This window comes from Chiloscyllium plagiosum, chromosome 16 (assembly GCF_004010195.1).
Source record: "Chiloscyllium plagiosum isolate BGI_BamShark_2017 chromosome 16, ASM401019v2, whole genome shotgun sequence".
Classification (NCBI taxonomy): domain Eukaryota; kingdom Metazoa; phylum Chordata; class Chondrichthyes; order Orectolobiformes; family Hemiscylliidae; genus Chiloscyllium; species Chiloscyllium plagiosum.
The window spans coordinates 9,856,933-9,881,368 of NC_057725.1; the positions used below are offsets into that span (position 1 = coordinate 9,856,933).

Here is a 24,436-nt window from a genome sequence, read left to right on the forward strand (position 1 = left end):
TCCTCCTCATATTTCACCCTGCCACCAAGCTTTGTATCATCAGCAAATTTGCTAATGTTACTATTAATACCATCTTCTATATCATTAATATATATTGTAAAAAGCTGCGGTCCCAGCACTGATCTTTTTACAATTTCTCTAGTGTGCCCCCTAATCTTGGAATCCCCCATTCTAGGGGAAATTCAACTACCATTAACTCTACCTATACATCATAAACTTATATCAGGTCATCTCTCAACCTCCATCACTCCAGTATAAAACGTCCCAGCCTAGAATCCCTACAGTATGGAAACAGGCCATTTGGCCCAACAAATCCACACTGACCCTCCGAAGAGTAACCCAACCAGACCCATTCCCCTACCCTATATTTACCCCTGACAAATGCACCTAACCCACACATCCCTGAACAGATGGGCAATTTAGCATGACCAATTCACCCAACTTGCACATCTTTGGATTGTGGGAGGTAACCGGAGCACTTGAAGGAAACCCATACAGGCATGGGGAGAATGTGCAAACTCCACACAGACAATTGCCTGAGGCTGGAATCAAACCAGGATCCCTGGCACTGTGAGGCAGCAGTGCTAACCACTGAGCCACCGTGCTGCCCCTGCCTATCCAGCCTTTCTTTATAACTCAAACATTCCATTCCTGGTAACATCTTGGTATGTCTCTTTTGAACTCTCTCCAGCTTAATAATATCCTTCCAATAACTGGGCGACCAGAACTGGATGCAGTATTCCAGAAGCAGCCTCACCAATGTCCTGCACAACCTCAACATTCCTCCATTTCTTTCTCAATTCTAAAATCTTATCAGTGAAACATTGGAAATAGAAGCAGGAGTAGTTCAAAAAGCCCATCAAGCTCACTCTGACATTCAAACATAATCATGAGAGAACCTCGAATCTACCACTCTCCTCCCACACCCATTGACACGTTTGGCATCTAAAAATCAATCTACTGCTTACTTAAATATATACAGTGAAGTGACATGGTCCACATAGCTTTCTGCAGCAGAGAATTCCACAGGTCCACCAGCCTGTCAGTGTAGAAATGCCTCTGCATCTCTGTCTGAAATAGCCTACAAGTATCCCGAGACCATGATGTCTTGTTCTTGGTATCTTAGCCATGGGGAAACATCTTCACTGCATCCAGTCTGTACAGCCCTGTCAGAAATCTGTACACTTCAGTGAGAGCCCCCCTTGGGGAATCAATCGTGGACCTGCCAACTCTGGACTCAGTCTGGTGAATCTTAACTGCCCTCCCTCTACAGCAAGCATATGATCTCTTTGGTAAGGAGACCAAAACTGCACACAATGCTTCATGTGTAGTCTCACCAAAGCCCCTGTGCAGCTCCTGTACTTAAACACTCTTGCAGTAAAGGCCAACATAACATTTGCCTTCCTAATTGCTCACTGCACAGTACATTTGCTTTCAGTGGCCAGTGTTCAAAGATACCAAGGACCCTTTCTTTAGGAAAGATTGGTGTACAGTTACCATTTAAATAACATGCTGTTTTTCCTACCAATGTGTACAAAGTCATGCTTTTCCGTGTTACATTGCATCTGCCAAGCATTTGCCTGAACACTCAACTTGTCCAAAACACCCTGAAGCCTCTTTATATCTGCCTCACCATATACTATCTCACCTTGTTTTGTTTCATCAGAAAACTTGGAGATATCATATTTGATTCCATTATCCAAATTAGTGATATATATTGTGATTAGCTGATCCTGCAGTAAGAGTACTCAATACTGATTACACTCTGAAAAGGGTATGCACATTTCTAGTCTCTGTTTCCTGTTAACCAATTCTCAATCCATGATAAGATATGTAACAATCCCATTTGGTCTGATTTTGCACACTAACCTCTTTTGTGGGGTTTTATCAAAAGCTTGCTGGAAATCCAAATGAACTTCATCTACTGGGGCTCCCTCATCTATTTACATTCTCAAAAACTTCCAGTAGTTTTTCTCCACCCAGTTTGCTGGCACTATTCCAGGATCTACAAAATGTTACAAGATAACAATTGATGCACCTTCTCCTTCTGTAGCTACCTCTTGTGATGCAAACCCTGGGTGGTTATCACCTTTCAGTCCCTGTTCTGAACAAAGGTCATATCGGACTCACAATATTATCTCTTTCTTTCTCCACTTCTATCAGGTCGCCTCTCAATAGCTGCCAGACATTCTTAGTTTCAGCGGCACTCAAGATTTCCAGCATTCATAGTATTTTGTTTTTATTACAGCCTTTTCCCTGGTTCGTTTCTCAACATATTGGTCTAAAAGACCCAGCTTGTATAAACTCCAGGACTGAATCCACCACAGCATTACTGCTAATGTCGTTTGCGCAATCTATGTGTAGATTAAAATCACACATGATCATCATTTTGCATGCATCATTCATTTTGTGTTTAATACCACCTCTTGTCATTGCTTAGAGACTCATGGATAATTTAACAAATGTCGACTGCCTCTTGTTGCCTCTCCGCTCTACCCAGACAGATTCTATATCTACATTTTCTTCACTGAGGTCCTTTTTATTGTGGCCAAAATATTGACTGTTTTCCAGAAGGGGTTAAATGCATTTCCTGGGGAAAGAGGGATCGAAGGATACCGGAGGAAAGAGAAAACACGATACTAAGTGAGACGATCATACTAAATGACAGAGCAGGCTTGAAGGGCCAAATAGTCTCCTCTGATATTCTATGTTTCTCACTATTTCACTGATTTTATCTTTCACAAACAATGCCACCCCATCTCGCTTTCCTTTTTGAACACACTTAGGTGTTCAGTTGTCAGCATTTAACCTACCACCCTACAGCCATGTTGCTCATCACAATCATGTTGCACTGCTAATCCATCTATTTTATTAGATTAGATTCTCTACAGTATGGGAACAGGCCTTCCAGCCCAATAAGTCCACGCCAAGCCTCCGAAGAGTAACCCATCCAGACCTATTCCCCTGCCCAATGCACCTAAAATTGTGGGCAATTTAGCATGGCCAATTCACCTGACCTGCACATCATTGGATTGTGGGAGGAAACCAGAGCACCCGGAGGAAACCTACACCGACACAGGGAGAATGTACAAACTCCACACAGTCGCCCGAGGCGGGAATTGAACCCGGGTCCCTGGCGGCTTGAGCCACCATGCTGCCCACTGAGATAGTACATTACCTATTAATACATCTTAAATCCTACCAGCTCCTGGAGTGAGATTTGAGCACTGCCTTAGAGAATTAGTTTGGCTTGAATACTAATCCAGTCACATTACCGTAATTAGAGCATCTATCCTGGCCAAGCTGTGTTTGAAAGTCAGTTCAGAGAGAAGGAAAAATACAATGATGTGGTCCCTAGTCTGTGAAGTTGATTACGATTGAATGAGGGATGAGAGAGGAAGAGGTGGAAGAAGGAGCAGAGACAAGGAGGAAGAGGAGAAGGAAGAGGAAGTTATTCCCTACATTGTGACAGGGTTGGATGAAGTAAGGGAATTGGATAATCCAACTGAATGTTTCAATGCAACAAGCAGCTAACTTGAATAGATCCATCAAATTCTATAAAACAAAGGCTGATTACCCCATTGATGAAAATTGGAATGTACAGCAATATTCCAGTTATTCAGAAATTGCTGTTCCTAACAGAGTCAGTACTCCAAAGCCACTCAATCCCATTGTTATTGTGATCTAGTTTTGAAATGATAAACTTCAAAATGAGTTGCAAAATGAGAAAGTTGTTTTTCCATCTGACTTATTAACTATGGTGGAATTACCAAACGTGATTTTTAACCAATATCTGTCGAAATAATTCTTTCCCCACTTCCTTCAGTAACAGTTCACTGACATGAATTTTGAATTCACACAGTTCTTAAACATCCATCTCAATTATCTTGTGAAACTAAAGATAGGTATCTTTAATCACACCAAAATTACAATGAAGGTGTTGTTCTGGGATATGCTCCGATGGAACGTTCATCGCCTCGCTTATTTTCATTGTCAAACAATTATCTGACAATTTATTTTCATTGTTAGCCTGCAATGTAAATTTAAGATACTGTAAGTGATAGTCCTCTTCCTAAGGAAATAATGATGCACATGTTAAGAAAAAGAACATTTTTCCAAAACATTTCAACTTAGGAAGATCACACCGAGGTACAATTATCAATATCAAAGTGTGACTCAAGCCTAAAGAGAATGTCAAATTGCTTTCCTTTAAACTCTTTTTACTCTAGGTTATTTTGATTATCAAACCATATGTTATCCTCTTGGGCAAGTCACTACCTTCAAGAGAGAATTCCTCTAACTGTTTTGAGTAAAGTCATGAGAGCTTTAATATCAGCCAGGGAGGACAGACAGTAAAGTGTTGGCTTAAGTGTTGATTCAAAAGATGGTGCTTCTGACAGTGCAGCACTTCCTCATTGGGGTGACAGCCAACATTATGTGTTTGAATCACTGGATAGGACCTGAAGCCACAGCTCTCTGAGCCAGAGCTGAGATTGCTGGCCATTGACCCAGGACTGGTATTTGTTGTATGGAAATTTCATAGATTTAAGGAATATTGAGCAGCTCTATGTGCCATTTTTGCAAATGAGAAATGATTTAGGGAATAAAAACTTGAAAACAAATTAAGTGTGGAGATGGTTAATTATAGAAAGATTAAAAGGCTTACGTAAATAGAGCTTCAAAATGCAGTGTTTCAGACAGTAAATGAACTTTTCGATCACCATGATACATTGGTGAATAGTTGATCTCTCATAAGTTGAGGTAGGCGTAGAGCACTGTTTTAAACACTAATTAAGATTTGTTTAAATTGTAAGAGCATCTTTCAGGGCTTAAAATGTTTTGATCTGCTTGGGCAGTGCATCAGAAATTGAGCCCCGCAATTCATGGAGTCATCCCAAGTGTGAACGTTTTGCCCAATTTTACCAAACTGTCTCACTCAAGTTAGAAGACTGTGTGTACCAGGAAACTAACTTTTTAAAAATTATTTTAATAAATCTGTTTGTAATCAATGGTAAGAAAGAACCTGAATTGCTCATTTATATCTCTAACTTAAACTCTATCCCTTCATACAATTGTTATTCACATAAAAACAGATTTGCAGAGACACAAGATGAGACACAAAAGTTATAGGTGGGGAAGGAAGCAAAGTCAGAGAAACACAATCTGGCACCAATTTGGATCAGACGTATCAATGAGTTCCTCTTCTTTTGATCTTCTCCTGATTCCTTCCAATTGTTTACTCATGGCATGAGGTTGTGGTTACATCAATTCTTAGTCTTTCATTCAATATTTGCCCTCTCAGTCTATATGGAAGTTATTTCCTAAAATGTGAATTTGCAGAGGGGGCAATTTGTTGGAAAATGGTGAGTGACAGCAGCTATCAGATTTTCTGTCAGGGGCACTAAAGTGGTTAGCACTGCTGCCTCATAGTGCCAGGGACCTGCATTCAATTCCTCCCTTGGGTGACTGTCTGGGTGGAATTTGCATGTTTTCCCTGTGTCTGCATGAGTTTCCTTTGGGTGCTCTGGTTTCCTTCCACAGTCCAAAGATGTGCAGGTTAGGTCGATCAGTCATGGGAAATGCAGGATTGCAGGGAATAGGGTTGGAGGAGGAGTCTGGATGGGTTCTGTTTGGAGGGTCTGTGTGGAACTAATGGGCTGAATGGCCTGATCCTGCACTGTAGGGAATCTATAACTCTATGTTGAATCTGGCCATGAAATCAAGGTAAACTTTGAGTGAAATATTGAAGATGAGAAGGTCTTCCAGCCTTCAGAAAGGCAGACATGTCCCACAAGATGGGTGTTGGGATCTTTCAAAATATCCGACACTTTGACTTTTTAGGAACTACCTGGGCAGTTTCAATGCCTTATGGGTAATTATGATCTACCAAGAAAGAGACTAGAGAGAGGATTGGAGGGAGGTAAATGTTGTTCCTCTTTTCAAGAAGGGGAATAAGGAAATCCCTGGCAATTCCAGACCAGTCAGTCTTTCGTCTGTGGTCGAGAATTCTGGAATGCTCAGAAAATATCTCCAGATCTGAGCAGGAAATTCGGAGGGTTCTGACTCACTTGACTGGTTACGCAGGAAACATTAGAAGGATTGTCAGTTTGGAAATAATCTTCCACCAGTTCTTTGCTAGAATCTATTTTCCCCCACTTTTCCCTCTTACTCTCATACCCTGTCCCCAATGCAAGCGGGCATCAGAGCCACCCTGCTTTACCCACGGGACTATGCCTACATCAGGTAACTATAAGAATTCATTTTGTGTTTTAAACAGCAGTCGCAGCTTTAAACCCACAGAACTCAGGAGCTGCCGGTCCGCCCACGTGACCGGGAGATAGGAGACAGAGGACAGATAAAATCCACACTATACCAACACTACCCATGACTCATAGACCAAAACTCCGGAATTAATTAATATGGAAACCCACCTCCTAATCACATCAAGAGACTGACTGAAACACACTCATACCCATCGATACAAAACCACCCTGACACAAAGGACAGGCATCCACCAGACAGGTACGGACAGACCAATACACACCAACACCCCAAGGGAACAAAGGGGGGTGCTAGCCCCTGCCCTCACAGAGAGAGACAAGCAGATAATACCCGGACCCGTTTTACATAAACCAATTAGCACCCTATTGTGCGTGCCCTGCAACTCTCCTGGGACGGCAGGAAACATTCTATTTGCACCTACTCCAGTGATGATGGGGATCTATCATCCCATTCATCCTCAAATTCCACACATCCTGACAACTAAAAGTATATAATATGTAGCTGCGCACGGGAACAGCAGAGCAGCCGAGATTCGGACCTCGGTTGGTCTCCGCCGGCGTTACTGTAGCAATAAACGTTACCGATTGTTGAACCACACTCTGGGCTTGGACTGATATCATTTCATCCGCGCTAACACCAAGGAGTCTCACCTCCTCCTCCTGCCCCCTCCCCCCAATATCAGTTTAACCCTATGCCTATATCTCTGACCATCCAAACGGAAATACGATACATCTACTGATATGGATATTTAATTCTGAATTGGACCTAGAACATAGAACATAGAAAAGTACAGCATAGAACAGGCTCTTCGGCCCATGATTTTGTGCCTAGGATTATTCCTAATCTGAATGAAAATAACCTAACCCAGGCACCCTTCAATTCACTGCTATCCATGTGCACATCTAGCAGTCACTTAAATGTCCCTAATGACTCTGCTTCCACCACAACCGCTGGCAATGCACTCCATGCATTCACAACTCTCTGCGTAAAGAACCTTCCTCTGATGTCTCCTTTATACCTTCCTTCTAATATCTTAAAACTATGACCCCTCATGCCAGTCAATCCTGCCCTGGGGAAAAGTCTCTGGCTATTGACTCGATCCATGCCTCTCACTACCTTGTATACCTCAATCAGGTCACCTCTCTTCCTCCTTCTCACCAGAGAGAAAAGTCTGATCTTAGTCAAACTCTCCTTGTAAGATAAGTCCTCCAGTCCAGGCAGCATCCTGGTAAACCATCTTTGCAACCTCTCCACAGCCTCTGTATCTTTCCTATAACAGGGCGACCAGAACTGGACACAATATTCCAAGTGTGGTCTCACCCGGGTCTTGTAGAGCTGTAGCAAAACCTCGTGGCTCTTAAACTCAATCCCCCTGTTAATGAAAGCTAAAACACCATATGCTTTCGTAACAACCCTATCCATTTGGGTGGCAAATTTGAGGGATCTATGCACGTGAACACCAAGATCCCTCTGTTCCTCCACACTGCGAAGAATCCTGTCTTTAATCCTATATTCAGCATTCAAGTTCGACCTTCCAAAATGCATCACTTCACATTTATCCAGGTTGAGCTCCATCTGCCATTTCTTAGCCCAGCTCTGCATCCTGTCTATGTCACATTGCAGCCTGCAATAGGCCTTGATACTATCAATGGCACCCCCAACCTTTGTGTCATTGGCAAATTTACTAACCCACCCCTCAACCTACCCATCCAAGTCATTTATAAAAGCTACAAAGAGCAGATGCCCAAGAACAGAGCCCTGCAGGACACCACTCCCGACTGACCTCCAGGCAGAATACTTTCAATCTATAACCACTCTCTTCCTTCTGTCAGCCAAGCAATTCTGAATCCAGATAGCCAAATCTCCCTGTTTCCCATACCTCCTGACTTTATGAATGAGCCTACCATAGGGAACCTTATCAAATGCCTTGCTGAAGTCCATATACACCACATCCACTGCTCAACCTTCGTCGACCTGTCTCATCATCTCCTCAAAGAACTCAATAATCTTTGTGAGGCACGACCTGGCCCCTCACAAAGCCATGCTGACTGCCTTTAATCATATTATGCATTTCCAAATAGTCATAAATCCTATTCCTCAGAATTTTTTCCAAAACTTTGCTGACCACAGATGTAAGACTGACTGGTTTGTAATTGCCAGGGATTTCCCTATTCCCCTTCTTGAAAAGAGGAGCAACATTTGCCTCCCTCCAATCCTCTCTCTAGTCTCTTTCTTGGTAGGTCATAAAAGGTCAATATGCTAAATATTTCCGCAATTACCTTACCATGATCCTCGTCTAGCCATTTAAATTAACAGACATTATTTCCTGGAAATGTTGTTTTGACCTGTTGTTTTAAAATATATTGTTTCTGAATCTTGAGAAAATCAAATCACCTTCACAGAACTGAAACCAAAATCTCATTTACCTCTACTTCAGAGATCAGGATCCCAAATAATAATACTAGATCATAAACCATTCACTTACATAAAATATACAATGGAACGGATGTTTAGGAAAACAATCTTACCTCTAGGGTTTCCTTGTCTCCTTCTTGTCCAAAACAACACTCCTTTGAGAACTGTTTTGACAGATTGCATACTGGTCTGATTAACAAAGGCTTCACATTTTCCTTGTGTGTGTGTCCTGGAAGACAGCAATCCCATTAAATATCTTACAGTTATTTAGTAGTTGCTTGAAGTACAGCTAATTGGTCATCACATGGCCACCTATATGCTGGTTTTTCATTACTTGTAGTGTTGACATCTACAGCATCAGTTCAATGGCACATTTGACAGGTATTTACGAGTACACCCTCATTCAACATATTATAGAATCCCTACAGTGTGGAAAAAAGCCCTTCAGCCCAACGAGTCCACACTGACCCTCCAAAGAGGAACCCACCCAGACCCATTCCCCAACCTTATATTTACCCCTGGCTAATGCACCTAATCTACACATCCCTGAACTCTGTAGGCAATTTAGCATGGCCAATCCACCTGGCCTGCACATCTTTGGATTGCAGGAGGAAACCCACGCAGACATGGGGAGAATGTGCAGACTCCATACAGACAGTCGCCTGAGGTGAGGAATTGAACCTAGGTCCCTGATGCTGTGAGGCAGCAGAGCTAACCACTGAGCCACTTCAAATAAGAGACTTGTCCTGATGATGCACTATTTCAGTTTTTAACAAGGTTAGTACATAGTCTCTTTTAGTTATTACTTGTTCCCTATTCTTCATGTCATTGTTTTCCCTCATGTTCAAAGCTGTGCAGATGGATAAGATCCTCATGAATTGGTTGAATTGTCAATTTCTATATGTTCTGCAATTTAAAATATTTTATACCATCCTAAACAAAAAGTGACACTGCAGCTTGTGAGGAAGGGGTGGGGTGGGGGAGGGGGGTGAGGGCATTCAATTATCTGCAACAATGCAGGTGGCACAGCAGCTCAGTGATTAGCACTGCTGCCTCACAGCGCCAAGAACCCAGTTTCGATTCCAGCCTCAGGCGACTGGCTGTGTGAGTCTATACGATCTCCCTGCTTCCACACTGTAGGGAGTCTGTGATAATTTGTGTCTTTCAAATGTGCCATGTCTGATAAAAACACATTACCTGAGTGTATAAGTACAGGCAGAATGAAATCATTTTGAAAGAGAGCCATCAGTTTTATAATCATATTGATAGTCCTCTGTGGAAACTGTACTTTACATATAAAGACTGAGCAGCATTGGGGCTCAGTTAATGTACTAACAATCCAGAAGCATCCCATGACAGAGTTCAAATCCCACCCCAGCAAATACAATATTCACAACTCATTAATTGATTATATAAATCTAAGACCAAAAAACTTCATAACAGGCTAAAAAACTGCAAGTTTCTGGAAAAATAATTTGCTTATGTTCTTTCAAGAAATAAATTATTTTAAGCTGATGGGATTTCAACAATGAGTTATATTTCCATAACACCTTTGACATAATAAAAAAGTTTACAAGGCACATCATTTGAGCATCTGATCAGAAAATATGACACCAAGCCACAAATGAGTGTATCAGCTATCAGCTCCTTGTGCTTACCTTTGACCAGAAACTGACTGAGCTCACCATATAAACAGGGTAGCTGCAAGGACAGGTCAGAGGCTAGGAATCCTGCAGCAAGTAACTCACCTCCTGACATCCCAAAGCCTGTCCACCATCTATAAGGCATACATCTGGAGTGTGATGGAATACTCCCCACTTGACTACCTAAGTGCAGCTCCAAAAACACTCAAGAAGCTTGAACACCATCCAGGACAAAGCAGCCCGCTTGATTGATATCACTTCCACCACCATCCACTCCCTCCACGAACAATGCTCAGTAGCAGCAGTGTGTGCTATCTACAAGATGTACTGCAGAAATTCACCAAATATCCTGAGACAGCACCTTCCAAATCTACAGTCACTACCATTTATAAGGGCAAGGACAGCAGATACCTGGGAACACCACCACTTGCAATTTCCCCTCTGAGCCACTCACCATCCTGACTTGGAAATATATCACCATTCCTTCAGTATCACTGGATCAAAATCCTGGAATTCTGTCCCTAACAGCATGGTGAGTCAACCAATGGACTGTGGTTCAAGAAGGTAGCTTACCATCACCTTCTCAAGGGTAATTAGGGATGGGCAAAAGCATAGCCAGTGGCGCCCACTTCCCACAAGTGAATATAAGAAGTGAAGTCCAGTGACTAGAATCCTGGTGAATTAGGTTTTATGCAGTTTCTTAACGGGCGTGGAGAAGCCGAACGTATGAATATAGGAAGGTGAGCAAAGAGCAAGAGTAGGCCATTTGGCCCCCTTTGCCTGCTGTCATGTTGAAGAAAGTTACAACTGATCTGCTTATATTCTACCTCTGATAACCTTGAAAAAAAATCCATCTCTGCCTTAAAAAGAATGTAAATACTTTGCTTCCACTACCTTTACTGGAAGAGAACACCAAAGACTCAGGATGAGCTGAAGGAAAAACAAATCCCCCCTTCCTCTGTTTTAAATTGGGCAACCCCTTTTTTTGAAACAGTAATTCATGTTTCTCCTCCAAGAGAAACCCTACTTCCCATAAGTAATCTCTCAGGATCTTATAAATTGCAATCAAGTCACTTTCTGTTTTTCTACACTCCTGTGGATATCAGTCTTTTCGACCATTCCTCACAAAACAACCCATTCTAGGTATCAATTGAACAAACATCTGAACTGCTTACAATGCATTTACATTCCTTCCTTAAATCAGGTGACCATTACTGAACACAATGTTCTAGACGTGGTCTCACCAGTATGCTGTACAACTAAAGCATCATTTTATGTATTCAATTTTCCTTGCAATAATCATTAACATTCTACTAATTTTCCTATTTACTTGCTATACCTGCATATTAACCTTTGCATCTCAGATCTCTGCAATCCCCCCGACGACAACCCCCCACCCCCAGCCCCACTGTTGAGATAATGAGCTCTTTTGTTTTATTCTTCTTGCAAAAATGAACAACTTTGTGTTTTCGAACATTATATCGCATTCAAACAAACTATCAACAAGGGTTATGTAGCCTTCTTCATTCCTTTTCACAACTTCCTTTCCCCTATCTTTGCATCATCAGCAAATGTGGCAGCCATACCTTTGTTCCTTCATCTAAGTCTTTCATTAAAGTTTTAATCAGTTTAAGTACCAGCACAGTGACCCCTATGGCATCCACATGTTACATATTACCAACCAGCAAAATACCCACTTTTAACATTTCTTCACTTCCTATTAGCCAGCCTTTTTTTTAATCAGTGCCCATATCTTAACCCCTACGTCATGAATATTTATTTTCTGCAATGACCTTCGCTTTGGAAATTTATCAAATGCTTTCTGGAAATCTAAGTACAGTCCATCTACAGGTTCCCCATTATACACAGCGAATGGTATTCCACATAAAACCCTAAAGATTGGTTTGATATCATTTTCCTTTCAAAAAACCACATTGACTCTGCCCGATCATTTTGAACTTATCTAAGGGCACCGCTAAAATAAAACTTACTTAATACTAGCTTCTACCATTTTCTGTCTGACAGATGTTAAGCTAACTCGGTGTAGTTTGTACTTTCTATCTCCAATCTTTTTAGAATAAAGGAAGTACATCTGCTATCTTTAGAGTGACACAGACGCTTCAGCCAAAAGCATCCAAACCAACCAGGTTTTCTAAACTGAAGTAGTTCCTAACCTGAACTGAACTTCCCTGTATTTGGTCAATATCCCTCTAAACCTTTTCTATTCATGTACCTGTCCAAATGTCTTTTAACTGTTGTTATTTGTATTCACCTCTACCACTTAGTCTGGCAGTTCACTCCACATATGCACCACCTTCTGTGTGAGAATGTTTCCTAAACTGAACCAGTCTCATTTGCCTGCATTTGGTTCATATCCCGCTAAATCCTTCCTATCCATATACCCATCAGTTTTAAATGTAATTATACCAAGCTCCAGCACTTCCTCTGGCAGCTCAGTCCATACGCACACCACCCTCTGTGTGAAAACGTTACCCCTCTGATCCCTTTTAAATCTTTCCCTTCTCACTATGCCCTCTCGTCTACCCTAGAGTATAAGATCTTTGCTATTCACCTTAGCTCTGCCCCTCACACTTTTATAAACTTCTATAAGGTCACCCCACAGCCTCCTACACTCCAGGGAAAACGTCCCAACCTATGCAACCTCTCCTTATAACTGAAACGTTCTATTCTCGATATTATACTTGTAAATCCTTTTTGTATCTTTTCCAGTTTAATAATATCTTCCTATACCAGGGTGACACAACTGAACACAGTACTCCAAACTTTCATACCTCATTTCTTTAAAGATCCTAGGATAAAGTACATCACAATTTGTGTTGTCTTATCAGCCCATAGTTCCAACAATTTACTTAACACTGTAGCTCTGGTGATTGTGATTTTCCTAAGTTCCTCCCTCCCTTCCATATCTGAATTGAGTGCAGCTCCAACAACACTCAAGATGGTCAACACCATTCAGGCTAAAACCTCAGTTTAAGCAGCACCTCATCCATCACTTTCAACATTTACTCCCTTTAGCGAGTTTTGAGAAGATTTGTATCTCAGATTGAGGTTCTGGATGTAGGTTTGCTCATTGAGCTGAAAAGTTCGGTTTCAGACCTTTTGTCACCATACGAGGTAACATCTTCAGTGAGCCTCCGGATGAAGCACTGGTGGTGTAGTCCACTTTCTATTTATATGTTTGAGTTTCCTAGGGTCGGTGATGTCATTTCCTGTGGTGACATAATTTTCCTAGGTTGATGTCATTTCCTGATCTTTTTCTCAGATATGGTAAATGGGATCCAAGTCAATGTATTTGTTCATAGAGTTCTGGTTGGAATGCCATGCTTTTAAACATTCTTGTGTGTGTCTCTGTTTGGTTAGTCCTAGAATGGATGTGTTGTCCCAGTCAATGTGGTGTCCTTCCTCATCCATATGTAAGGATACCAGTGAGATTGGGTCATGTCTTTTTGTGGCTAGTTGATGTTCATGTACCTGTTCATTTTCATGCCACAAAAGGACATGACCCTATCTCATTAGTATCCTTACATACAGATAAGGAAGGACATCACTTCGCCTAGGACTACACATCCATCCTAGAACAAACCAAATAGAGACATGGACAAGAATTCCCAGAAGCATGGCATTCCAACTAGGACTCTATTGACAACAAATTGACTTGGATCCCATTTACCACACCCCAAGCAAAAGAACAAGAAATGACATTACCATAGGAAAATTATGTCACCACAGGAAATAACATCACCAACCCTAGGAAATTTAAACATATAAATGGAAAGTGGGCTACACCACAAGTGCTTCATTCGGAGGCTCACTGAGGATGTTACCTAGTATGGTGACGAGTTGTCCGAAAACAAACCTTCCAGCTCAACATCCCTTTACTTCTGTGAATGAACTAAAACAAAAATCCTGCAGCAATGAAAGAAACCATTGCCAATTCACATAAACTACAAACCTTTGCACTGTGGGAAGAAACCAGAGCATCCACTGGAAACCCACACAAACACAGGGACAACGTGCAAACTCCATACAATCACCAGAGGGTGGAATTGAACCTGGGTCCCTGGTGCTGTGAGGCAGCAGTGCTAACCACTGAGCCACTGTGCTGCCCAGTGTCACTTCATGATTGGATTTTGAACAATGGTGTCAAATCCGTTGCAAACCTTGACCTAAAAATTCAAAATGACATTTCCAAAAAACAGAATAGTCATTGTCTGTAATGAGCTGAAAGATATTGAGAGCTGACCAGCCCTACAAAGTTTGAATCTTTAAAAACTGCTGAAACAGACCTGATAGAAAGCTTAACAGAAGACCAGTTATCAATGACCCGAGGAACCCCAAAGGACTATAGTAGAGGTAGGATACAGAATACCAGCTGTCTGCCAGTGGAGGCCTGCCAATAAAAAAAAGAAGGGCTGTATTGTTATTGTCACTTTATTTAATTACAGCAATTCTCAACTTGAACAAAACTAACACAATCATACCTGTACATCTCTTTAGGGATTATAGTTGGCAATGAAGTTGAAAAAAGCTCTGACATGTTCAGTGGCAAGCAACCATTGGTACTTAAATATAAAGGTAGTGTCTTTGATGATGGTGCAGGATACATAAAGCCACCAATTGCAGGCCAGAATGATAAGGTTACTCCAGCAGCCAAGCCTCCGATCGCACCCTAAGTAAGTCAGATGCATTTGTGTTCAAAATAATGGGTAAAAAATGATAATAAATTAAAAGCAAAGGTAGGAATGAGCTATTGACTTACAATCCAGTTTGCACAAGGAAATAAAATGCCCAAGGTAAATAACCCAAGCATTGGTCCCCCACACATCCCATGAATACTGAGTGCTGCCTGTAAGTTAAAAGGAAACAGTTAGAACAATTAACACAGCAACAAAAAACACATATTTTTCAAAGTCACTTTCCCAGCATTAAGAAGGAGGAAACTGCAAGTGCTGGAAATCTTAAGGGTTTAAAGGAAACAAGACCGTCAGCATGGTAGCTCAGTGGTTAGCAAAGCTGGCTCACAACACCAGAGACCAGGATTCGATTCCTGCCTCAGACAAGTGTCTGTGTGGAGTTTGCACATTGTCTGCGTGGGTTTCCTCCCACATTCCAAAAGAAAGTGCTTGCCAGGTGACTTGGCCATGTTAAATTGTCCATAATGTTAGGTGCATTACTCAGGGGTAAATGTAAGGAAGTGAATCTGAGTGGGTTACTCTTCGGAGGGTCGGTGTGGACATTTTGGGCTGGAGGGCCTGTTTCCACACTGTAGGGAATCTAATCTAATCAAACAGGGGAATTACAGGAAGTGCCAACCTTTGGGGAGAGATACTTTGGGAATATCCTTCTTCAGAATCAAACTCTGGAAAAGATAAAAGGATTAAATAGAATTGGAAAGGAGGGAGAGTTACTCGAAACACAGAAAGCAAGCTCACCAGCACATGATCTGTGCACTATTTCAAGGACAATTGATAGGGGATTTGCAATTGATGCCAGAATTCACTGCAATCTGGCATCAAAATAAACATGTACAACATTCAAGAGACAATGAACCATGGGTGTATCAATCCACGGGAGGAGACAAAGAAGATAGCCCAGCAATTCAGGCAGCATCCGAGGACAGGCAAAATCGACGTTTCGGGCAAAAGTCGATTTTGCCTGTCCTCGGATGCTGCCTGAATTGCTGTGCTCTTCCAGCACCACTGATCCAGAATCTGGTTTCCAGCATCTGCAGTCATTGTTTTTACCCCAATGAAGATAGCCCAGTCTAGTTCTGATAATGACATACTCAAACATCAATGTTATCCCACCTCTGGATGAGATAAACCCAGCCCAGGTTATGCCCATTTCTTGCTGTAAAGGAAATAGCCAATTTTCAGTTTCAGTTGTGTGGGTTCATCATCTGTTCACACACAGTCCCATTGAGGGAGTGGGCTAGTTACAGAGGGGATGCCAAGTCTGAAACTATAAGCGTAACAATACAGAGCCCTGAAAAGGACCCATGAGTCTTTGATGGGTGGTAAAAAATCATCTACTTTGGATGTGTTGTGCAATATCTTTGTGAACAAACAACATTTAACAGGACAGGAAATACAAAAGCCTTTTGTGGTCAAATATCTATAACTGCTCTGAGTCCTCACAAGATCCATTGAGCAAAGGAAAGATTGTATCAGTACAAGAATATCTCCCCTTTATCAAAACCGAAAGAACTGCTGATGCTGTAAACCAGAAACAAAAGCAGAATTTCCTGGAAAAGCTCAGCAGGTCTGACAGCACCTATGAAGAGAAATCAAAGTTAATGTTTCGGATTCAGTTCTGAGGAAGGGTCACTGGACCTGAAATGTAACTTTGATTTCTCGTCACATATGCTGCCAGACCTGATGAGCTTTTCAAGCAACTTCTGTTTTTGTCTCCCCTTTATCCCCCTTTTAAATTAGCTTTGTGAACATTCCTGGAACTTTCAATGCAAGTACATGCCACCTTTAGTGTGGAAACCAAAACTGTATACTATTCTCAAGGAGGAGCCTCATCAATGGTGCACAACATAAAGATGTATCACTGGGGAATGAGAGGCACATCTGAGCTCTATAGCAGAGATGGTATTTCATAAAACAGGAACAGAGCCCATTGGACCTAACATTTCCAAGACCATCAGTGATGGCAAAATGTTCCTGCATTCTGCTCCATTAAAGTTGCAGATGGTGTAACCATGGACCCATTGTTTACCAGGCAATTCCCATTTTCCTCGCCCCAATCCTCCTTCCCAGCTAGAGCAGTCTTCGGACAAGGAGAAAGACAGAGTGAGAGAGACTGAAGTTTCATCACTGAACATCTTAGGCATATGCCACCAGTTCAAATATTGAATGATCTTTAGCTCTTTATATTCCAGTACATTGTGAATCATAGGCCATGAGTGACCCATAACTAGTACAAAGGGACAAGGTAGCTCATGTAAAAAGTCACTGGAGGATGAGATAACCAACAAGCTCAGCTATAGATGCAAACTTTGTGCTATGTTTCAGCTATGTAATGGAGAACAACATTGATTGTGGTGACACCAATGGTTTCTGTTGGTACATGCTCAATGTGAATCCTTAATAATACTGACATGAAACTGAATGTATCTCCGTGTGAAAGAAAATCCCTTTGTTAGATATTGCTTCCTCATGGAGCACTCTCAATTAATAAAGCTTTGATACAGAATTCGGTGGATCTTAGTGTTAAAGGATAGTTTGATGTTAGACACTGTCTGCCAATTAAAGCAACGATGGGACTCTGCCAGTCAGCAAACAATCCAGCATTATGTAAAGATAACTGGGAGGAAATTGAGATGTAAATTGAGAATAAAATTGCAGGTGAAATCAATCGAGGAATTGGCGCTGAGACAGCACACGATAGGATGCCAAAAGAAGCTCTTTCATGAGCGTCACTTACAAATAATGTTTAAGCACCTGCACACATGCACACCCTGATTTATTGATGATTTGGGGACCTTTTCTTATTGGTTTGTGAAGAACTGTTTGTTTTATAATCTATAAAAAGAAATCTTCATTAGTGTTACAATGAATAATACATGCAAGTAATGGGTCTGCACCTGAATATTCAATTAGGGTAGCACATTAAACAGCGCAGAAAAGCTGGCAGTTTTTCTGTTTAGAATTCGAGAGAGTCATTTGATAGATAGACTGCAGATAGTGCACTGCACTTACCTGAATGATTCCCCCCATTAGTGATGCTGCAACTGCCATTGAAGTGCAAACTACACCGTACACTATGCCTGCAAGACAATGGAAATAAAAATGATGAGATTGGTAAGGAAATTCAAACATATTTAGACTAAGAATTCAGTCACAGCTATACTTAATTATCATAGAAGTATTCAGAAATACCACTGGTTTGTAAGGATCAGAATCTTCATTTTGTGTTTAACTTTAAAATTCTTCAAAGTGCTGTCTACAACATGTCTCAGCTCTTAGCTCTGGTAAAGTCTGTTTGCTTGTCTCTGGGTCAATATCCAGTCTAAACTAATCAAGCATGGTGAAGCATAGATCAGTTATCAGACTCACATAATCAAATGAAGACAACAACTGCAAATGCATTCATAAAGCGCCTATGGCTCAATTAAGCATTCCAAGGCTCTTCATTGGAGCAAATACTTGCAAGGATTTGAAATTGAATCATATAAAGCAACAATATAGGTCATGAAACATTTGGACAATAATGTTAGCTTAAAGAAGCAGTGTAGAGGAAGAGAGAGAAGCAAGGATGAGGTTCCTTGACTTGTACAGTAAGGATACGGAATGTAAGCCTGTCTGTGATGGAAGAATTAAAGCTGTGGATGTGTATGAGGCCAGAATTGGAGGAATGCAGACCTTTCAAGCCTTGTAGTAATGGCAGAACTGGGTGATGTTGAGACTATGGTGGGATTTTAAAAACTGAAAAGGTGAGGATTGAGGTGATGACAAGTGAGCAGTCAGCGTAGTTCAGCCAGTAGGTGAATTTGGTGCTGGCTTGGAAAAGGACAGCAGCAATCTAGTTGGGTTCAAGTTTCTGCAAGACTTGAGTTCCAGGCAAATGAAAAGGAAAATCTTAAGATGTTACTGTTGCCTCATTTCTATAATATTTCAAAGCCTGCTTTCCTTCTAGGAAAATTCCTAAATTAAGACTCCAGTGAAAAGGGTAAGACCCTATTTATGATCTTGGAAAACAAGTGATCCCTGGAGAAAATTGTCAACATAATGCAATCTTAGTTAACTGGATACTCTATGGTGCAAACCCAGAAAAAATATACAGCGCATAATAACTGCAATAGTGTGACAGCAATGGTTATACTGTATTAACCAGAATTTACTGAGGGAGGGAGCTGGAGTGAATTGCTCAGAGTCAGAACAAAATTGACACGCATTAATACAAAGCTACACAAAAGCACACAGGTTCTGAAGGAGGAAACCTGTTCAGGACATCTGGAAGTGGATTATATTTCTGTTCACCTCAAACCCTCTTTCAATTGAAAACTTGATGGGTAATGTAGACAGATAGTACTTACACAAGCCCTTACTGATCCAGGTACTTGTCTTTTCTGACACATTGAGGAAGCACTGTTTCACAAAGTCTTCGTATGTTACAGTTGCCAGTGCGTTAATACTGGCAGCTACTGTGCTATAAACCAGGGGGACAAAAGCATTAACACCGCAACATGTTTACAACCTACTAGTATGCTTTAACATAATAATTTCAGTGCGTGATATAAATGTGGATATTCCGACGTACTGACCTAAGTGTGCCACTAAATGCACAGGCTACAAAAAGCCCAGGAAGTCCTGGTAAGTGTCCCAATATTTCCATAACAAAATAAGGCATCAGCTGCAAAAGAGAGAAAACAAAAGTAAAATCTATCAGGAAAATGTTTCCTAAGAACTGTGCTTGGAGTTTTCTCAGCCCGTGAGCAATGTGACCCATAGTGCGTCATAATCAAAAGAGTCACTGAGATCTACAGCACAAAAAAGGCCCCTTTGGTCTTTCACCTGCACCAATCAAAAACATGATGGGGAGGTGCTGGTGTTGGACTAGGATGGTCAAAGTTAGAAATCACACAACACCAGATAACAGTCCAACAGGTTTATTTGAAAGTACTAGCTTTCAGAGCGTGGCTCCTTCATTCGGTAACTAGTGGGGCAGGATCATAAGAAGGTATGTGTATGGGAGAGTGTGGGGGAGGTGTATGTGTGTGTGTGTCTAAGAGAGAGCATGTGTATGAGAGAAGGTCTGTATGAGTGTGTAAGTATGTAAGAGTGTGTGAGAGTGTATAGTGTAGCGGGGTCACCTATAGTGTGACATGAACCCAAGATCCCAGATGAGGCCAGTCTCTTTCTCAGACACACACGCACAAATACCCGCCACGCTCATACCCACATACACCCCCTCTCACTGGCTTATACTCGTGCACACACTCTACCAAGCACAGCACACACAAACACACACAAATACATACTTTTATACACATTTATAGCAAAATATCATATTGTCATGCAATTAAATTGCTGTTAAGTTTTTCATCTTTTACAATTGATTGCAGGTTTTGGTTCATCAATTTGTAAATCCTAGAACTCCTTTTAAATCACATTCTCGAGGTAACTTAAGGTTTATAAAAAAGTGGCATCTCAGCTCAGACAATGTATTAAAGGTGTGAGGTTAGAGTCTATTTGTATCCCAATCTTGAGTCAGACTGGTTCTATTTCCAAAGTAGGAATTTATAAAATGTTATATGGATTGACTGCCTGCATTGACTATATGCAGATTGTGTGCTTTTTGAGCAAAAATAGAATGTATCTGCAAATACAATTCTGCAAATTCTGGTTGCCCTACTATAGGAAAGATCCAGAGGATTTGGAGAAGGTGCAAAGAAGGTTTACCAGGATGCTGCCTGGACTGGAGGGCTTGCCTTATGAAGAAAGGTTGAATAAGCTTGAACTTTTCTCTCTGGAGAGATGGAGGAAGGGAGGAGACCTGATCGAGGTGTACAAAATAATGAGAGGAATAGATAGAGTCAATAGTCAGAGACCTTTCCCCACGGCAGGATTGACTAGTACGAGAAGTCATAGTTTGAAGATATTAGGAAGAAGGTATAAAGGAGACATCAGAGGTAGGTTCTTTACGCAGAGAGTTGTGAATGCATGGAATGCGTTGCCAGCGGTGGTGGTCGAAGCAGAGTCATTAGTGACACTTAAACGACTGCTGGACATGCACATGGATAGCAGTGAGTTGAGGGGTGCGTAGGTTAAGTTACTATATTTTACATTAGGATTAAGTCTCAGCACAACATCGTGGGCCTAAGTGCCTGTTTTGTGATGTACTTTTCTATGTTCTAAATGCAAATTCACCCCATACACCCCATATGGGTGTATGTGTGTGTGTATATATACATGTGTGAGAGAGAAAGAGAGTGTGAGTGTGTGCGTCTGAGTGTGTGAGTGCACATGAGACACTGTGTGTTTGTGTGTGTGCATACTTGGTAGAATGTATGCGTGTGTGTGACTGACTATAAGCCTGTGAGAAGGTATGTGCATGTGTGAGAGTGTGGGGTGAATGTATGCGAGAGCGTGTGTATGATAGAGGGTCTGTGTGAGTGTGTAAGTATGTAAGAGTGTGTGAGAGTGTATAGTGTAGTGGGGTCACCTATAGTGTGACATGAACCTAAGATGCTGGTTGAGGCCAGTCTCTCTCTCTCTCAGACTCACACACAAATACCCCCCATGCTCATACTCACACACACCCCTTCTCACAGGCTTATACACATGCACACACTCTAACAAGCACAAACACACAAACACACACTCTCACATGCGCACACTCACATGCACACACTCATACACACACACTCTCTGTCTCTTTTTCTGTCTCCCTCACATACGCGCACACACACACACGTATGAGTCGATGGGGTGAGTTTTCATTCGCAGAATTGTATTTGCAGATACATTCTATTTTGCTTAAAAACACACACAACCTGCAGGCAGTTGATGCAGGCAGTCAATCCATGTAACATTTTATAAATTCCTATTTTGGAAATAGAACCAGTCTGACTCAAGATTGGGATACAGACAGACTCTAACCTCACATCTTTAATACATTGGCTGAGCTAAGATGTCACCTTGTTTTTATAAAACTTTAAGTTATCTTGAGAGTGTGACTGGAAAGAAGTTCTGGGATTTGCATATTAATGAACCAAAACCTGCAAACCATTCTCATAGATGAAAGGCTTAACAGCAATTTAGGTTTGTTCACTATATCATTTTCATTGCATGACACTGTGACGTTTTGCTATAAATTCTGTGTCTTATGATCCTGCCCCTCTAGTTACCTGATGAAGGAGCCACGCTCTGAAAGCCAGTGCTTCCACATAAACCTGTTGAACTATAACCTGGTGTTGTGTGATTTTTTTTCAACCCAATCAAAAACAACCAGCTGACCATTCTCATCCCACTTTCCAGCACGTGGCCTATTGTATGCCTTGGAAAATGCTAATTTAAATACTCATTAAATATTATGAGGCTTTTTGCCTTTAGGACTGCAATAGGCAGAGAGTTCCAGATTTCCACCATCCTCTGAGTGAATAAACGTTTTTCTCACACCTCCTCTAAACCTCTGCCTGTTACCTTAATGATCATTTCCCCAGTCATTGATCCTTCCGACAAGGGGAAACATTTCTTACCATCTACTCTGTCTATGTCCATTATATACATTTGGATAAAGACAGTTTTACCATTTAAAAGTTTTAACAACAAGAAGCTCATTAGTAAGTGGGCTGGTTTGTGTGCATTTGCATCTCAAAGAACAAAGAAGAACAGTACAGCACAAAAACTGGCCCTTCGGCCCATCAATATTGTGTTGGAACATGATGCCTTGCTAAACTAAAAACATTCTGCCTCTGCGCTGGCTGCCTCCCTCGACTCACAGCCTATTTACGTACCTGTCAAGGTGCTTCATGAATGTTCCTATTATATCCACATCCTCTGGCAGAACATTCCAATAGGGTCCAGTGGGGTTTGCGCGAGTTGGGTGTCAGATATGGTGGGTATGGGTCAAGCTCAGGCAACAGGGTTGTTGCATCCGGTCAGAGAAGAGAAAAGGGAATGGCTGCTAGGGTCCAATGGCAGAGGTGTCAACTTGGATTGTGTGGGTCAAATCCTACAACAAAGTGGGAACCCTTTGAGAGAGGGGTCTGCTGGAGCCTATGGGGGGGGTGTATCGGTTCCTGGGAAGAGTTGATTCAGAGTCTGGGGGTTCTAACTGGTCTGTGGGAAATATTATTAGGGCTGTGTGAATTACGTATGGGTTCAGTTTAATCATTGCTTGGGAGTTATAATGTGTATTTAATAGCCTAACTTTGCATGACTCACTATTTACTTAATTTTATCGTATCATTTGAAGTTTCTGTTTTAATCGAGACTTTCAGAGTTTCCAGATGTAGGTGAATTGACCAGGACGAAATTCATTTTTTCAGCAATTGTCTTGGAGTCTTTTATGATTTTGCAGGTTCCCCAATGCACAACTGTGATCTATGCTGACAGCGACTGTCTATCTATTGGAAAATCTGCTTGGATTTTCTCAGTTTAGCAGAGGCATGAAGGAATTATTAATTAGGCTGTTCAATAGTATCAGAGGATGCTTCTAAGCATCTGATTTTGATACATTCAGAGAGTAACCTTCACATCACTGCATGCCAAATAACCTGTGGAACCCAAAGTTGGAAGACGGTTAAACTGAGGGAAAGTGATGACTGCAGATGCTGGAGGGTCAGAGTCAAAAAGTATCACGCTGGAAAAGCACAACTGGTCAGGCAGCATCAGAGGAACAGGACAGTCAATGTTTCGGGCATAAGCCTTTCATCAGGAATCGGGAGGGGGAAGGGGGCTGAGAGATAAATAGAGGGTGGGGTGAGGCTAGGGGGAAGGTAAATGGGATGGTGATAGCTGGATGCAGATGGGGGCAATGGTGATAGGTCGGTGGGGAGGGCGAAGTGGATAGGTGGGAAGAAAAATGGACAGATGGAACAGGTCAAGAGGGTGGTGCCAAGTTGGAAGGTTGGAGCTGGGATGAGGTATGGGGAGAGGAGATTTTGAAATTAGTGAAGTTGATGTTGATGCTGTGTGGTTGTAAGGTCCCGAGGTGGCAGATGAGGAGTTCTTCCTCCAGTTGGTGGGTGGCTTAGATTTGGCGGTGGAGGAGGCCCAGGACATGAATATCCTTGGGGGAGTGTGAGAGGGCATTGAAGTGATTGGACACAGGGCAGTGGGGTTATTTGGTGCGTGCAGACCAGACATGTTTCCTGAGTCGTTCTCCCTTTGCTACATGGCAGGGATCATATTATGTGTGTAATATCTATTTGTTTATAACTGAGAAAAAAGTGAGGACTGCAGATGCTAGCGATCAGAGCTGAAAATGTGTTGCTGGAAAAGCGCAGCAGGTCAGGCAGCATCCAGGGAACAGGAGAATCGACGTTTCGGGCATAAGCCCTTCTTCAGGAATGAGGAAAGTTTGTCCAGCAGGCTAAGATAAAAGGTAGGGAGGAGGGACTT

At 41.7% G+C, this 24,436-nt stretch overlaps 1 protein-coding gene across 2 annotated transcripts in view; it reads right to left on the reverse strand.

Moving 5' to 3' along the window:
- The window catches only part of slc5a12 (solute carrier family 5 member 12), a 66,017-nt gene that overhangs the window by 8,912 nt on the left and 32,669 nt on the right, over nt 1-24,436 (reverse strand). Inside the window, exons 8-15 of one of the 2 annotated variants that reach the window (XM_043705426.1) lie at nt 19,633-19,721; nt 19,405-19,517; nt 18,068-18,135; nt 15,121-15,207; nt 14,843-15,030; nt 14,648-14,751; nt 8,811-8,926; nt 3,108-4,030 (exon numbers count right to left, since the gene is read on the reverse strand). In XM_043705426.1, coding sequence (XP_043561361.1) covers nt 3,896-4,030; nt 8,811-8,926; nt 14,648-14,751; nt 14,843-15,030; nt 15,121-15,207; nt 18,068-18,135; nt 19,405-19,517; nt 19,633-19,721 — 900 coding nt within the window. In that variant the 3' untranslated portion in view covers nt 3,108-3,895. Of the gene's footprint in view, nt 1-3,107; nt 4,031-8,810; nt 8,927-14,647; nt 14,752-14,842; nt 15,031-15,120; nt 15,208-18,067; nt 18,136-19,404; nt 19,518-19,632; nt 19,722-24,436 lie in introns of those variants that run through there. The other variant, XM_043705425.1, reaches the window with a different exon arrangement.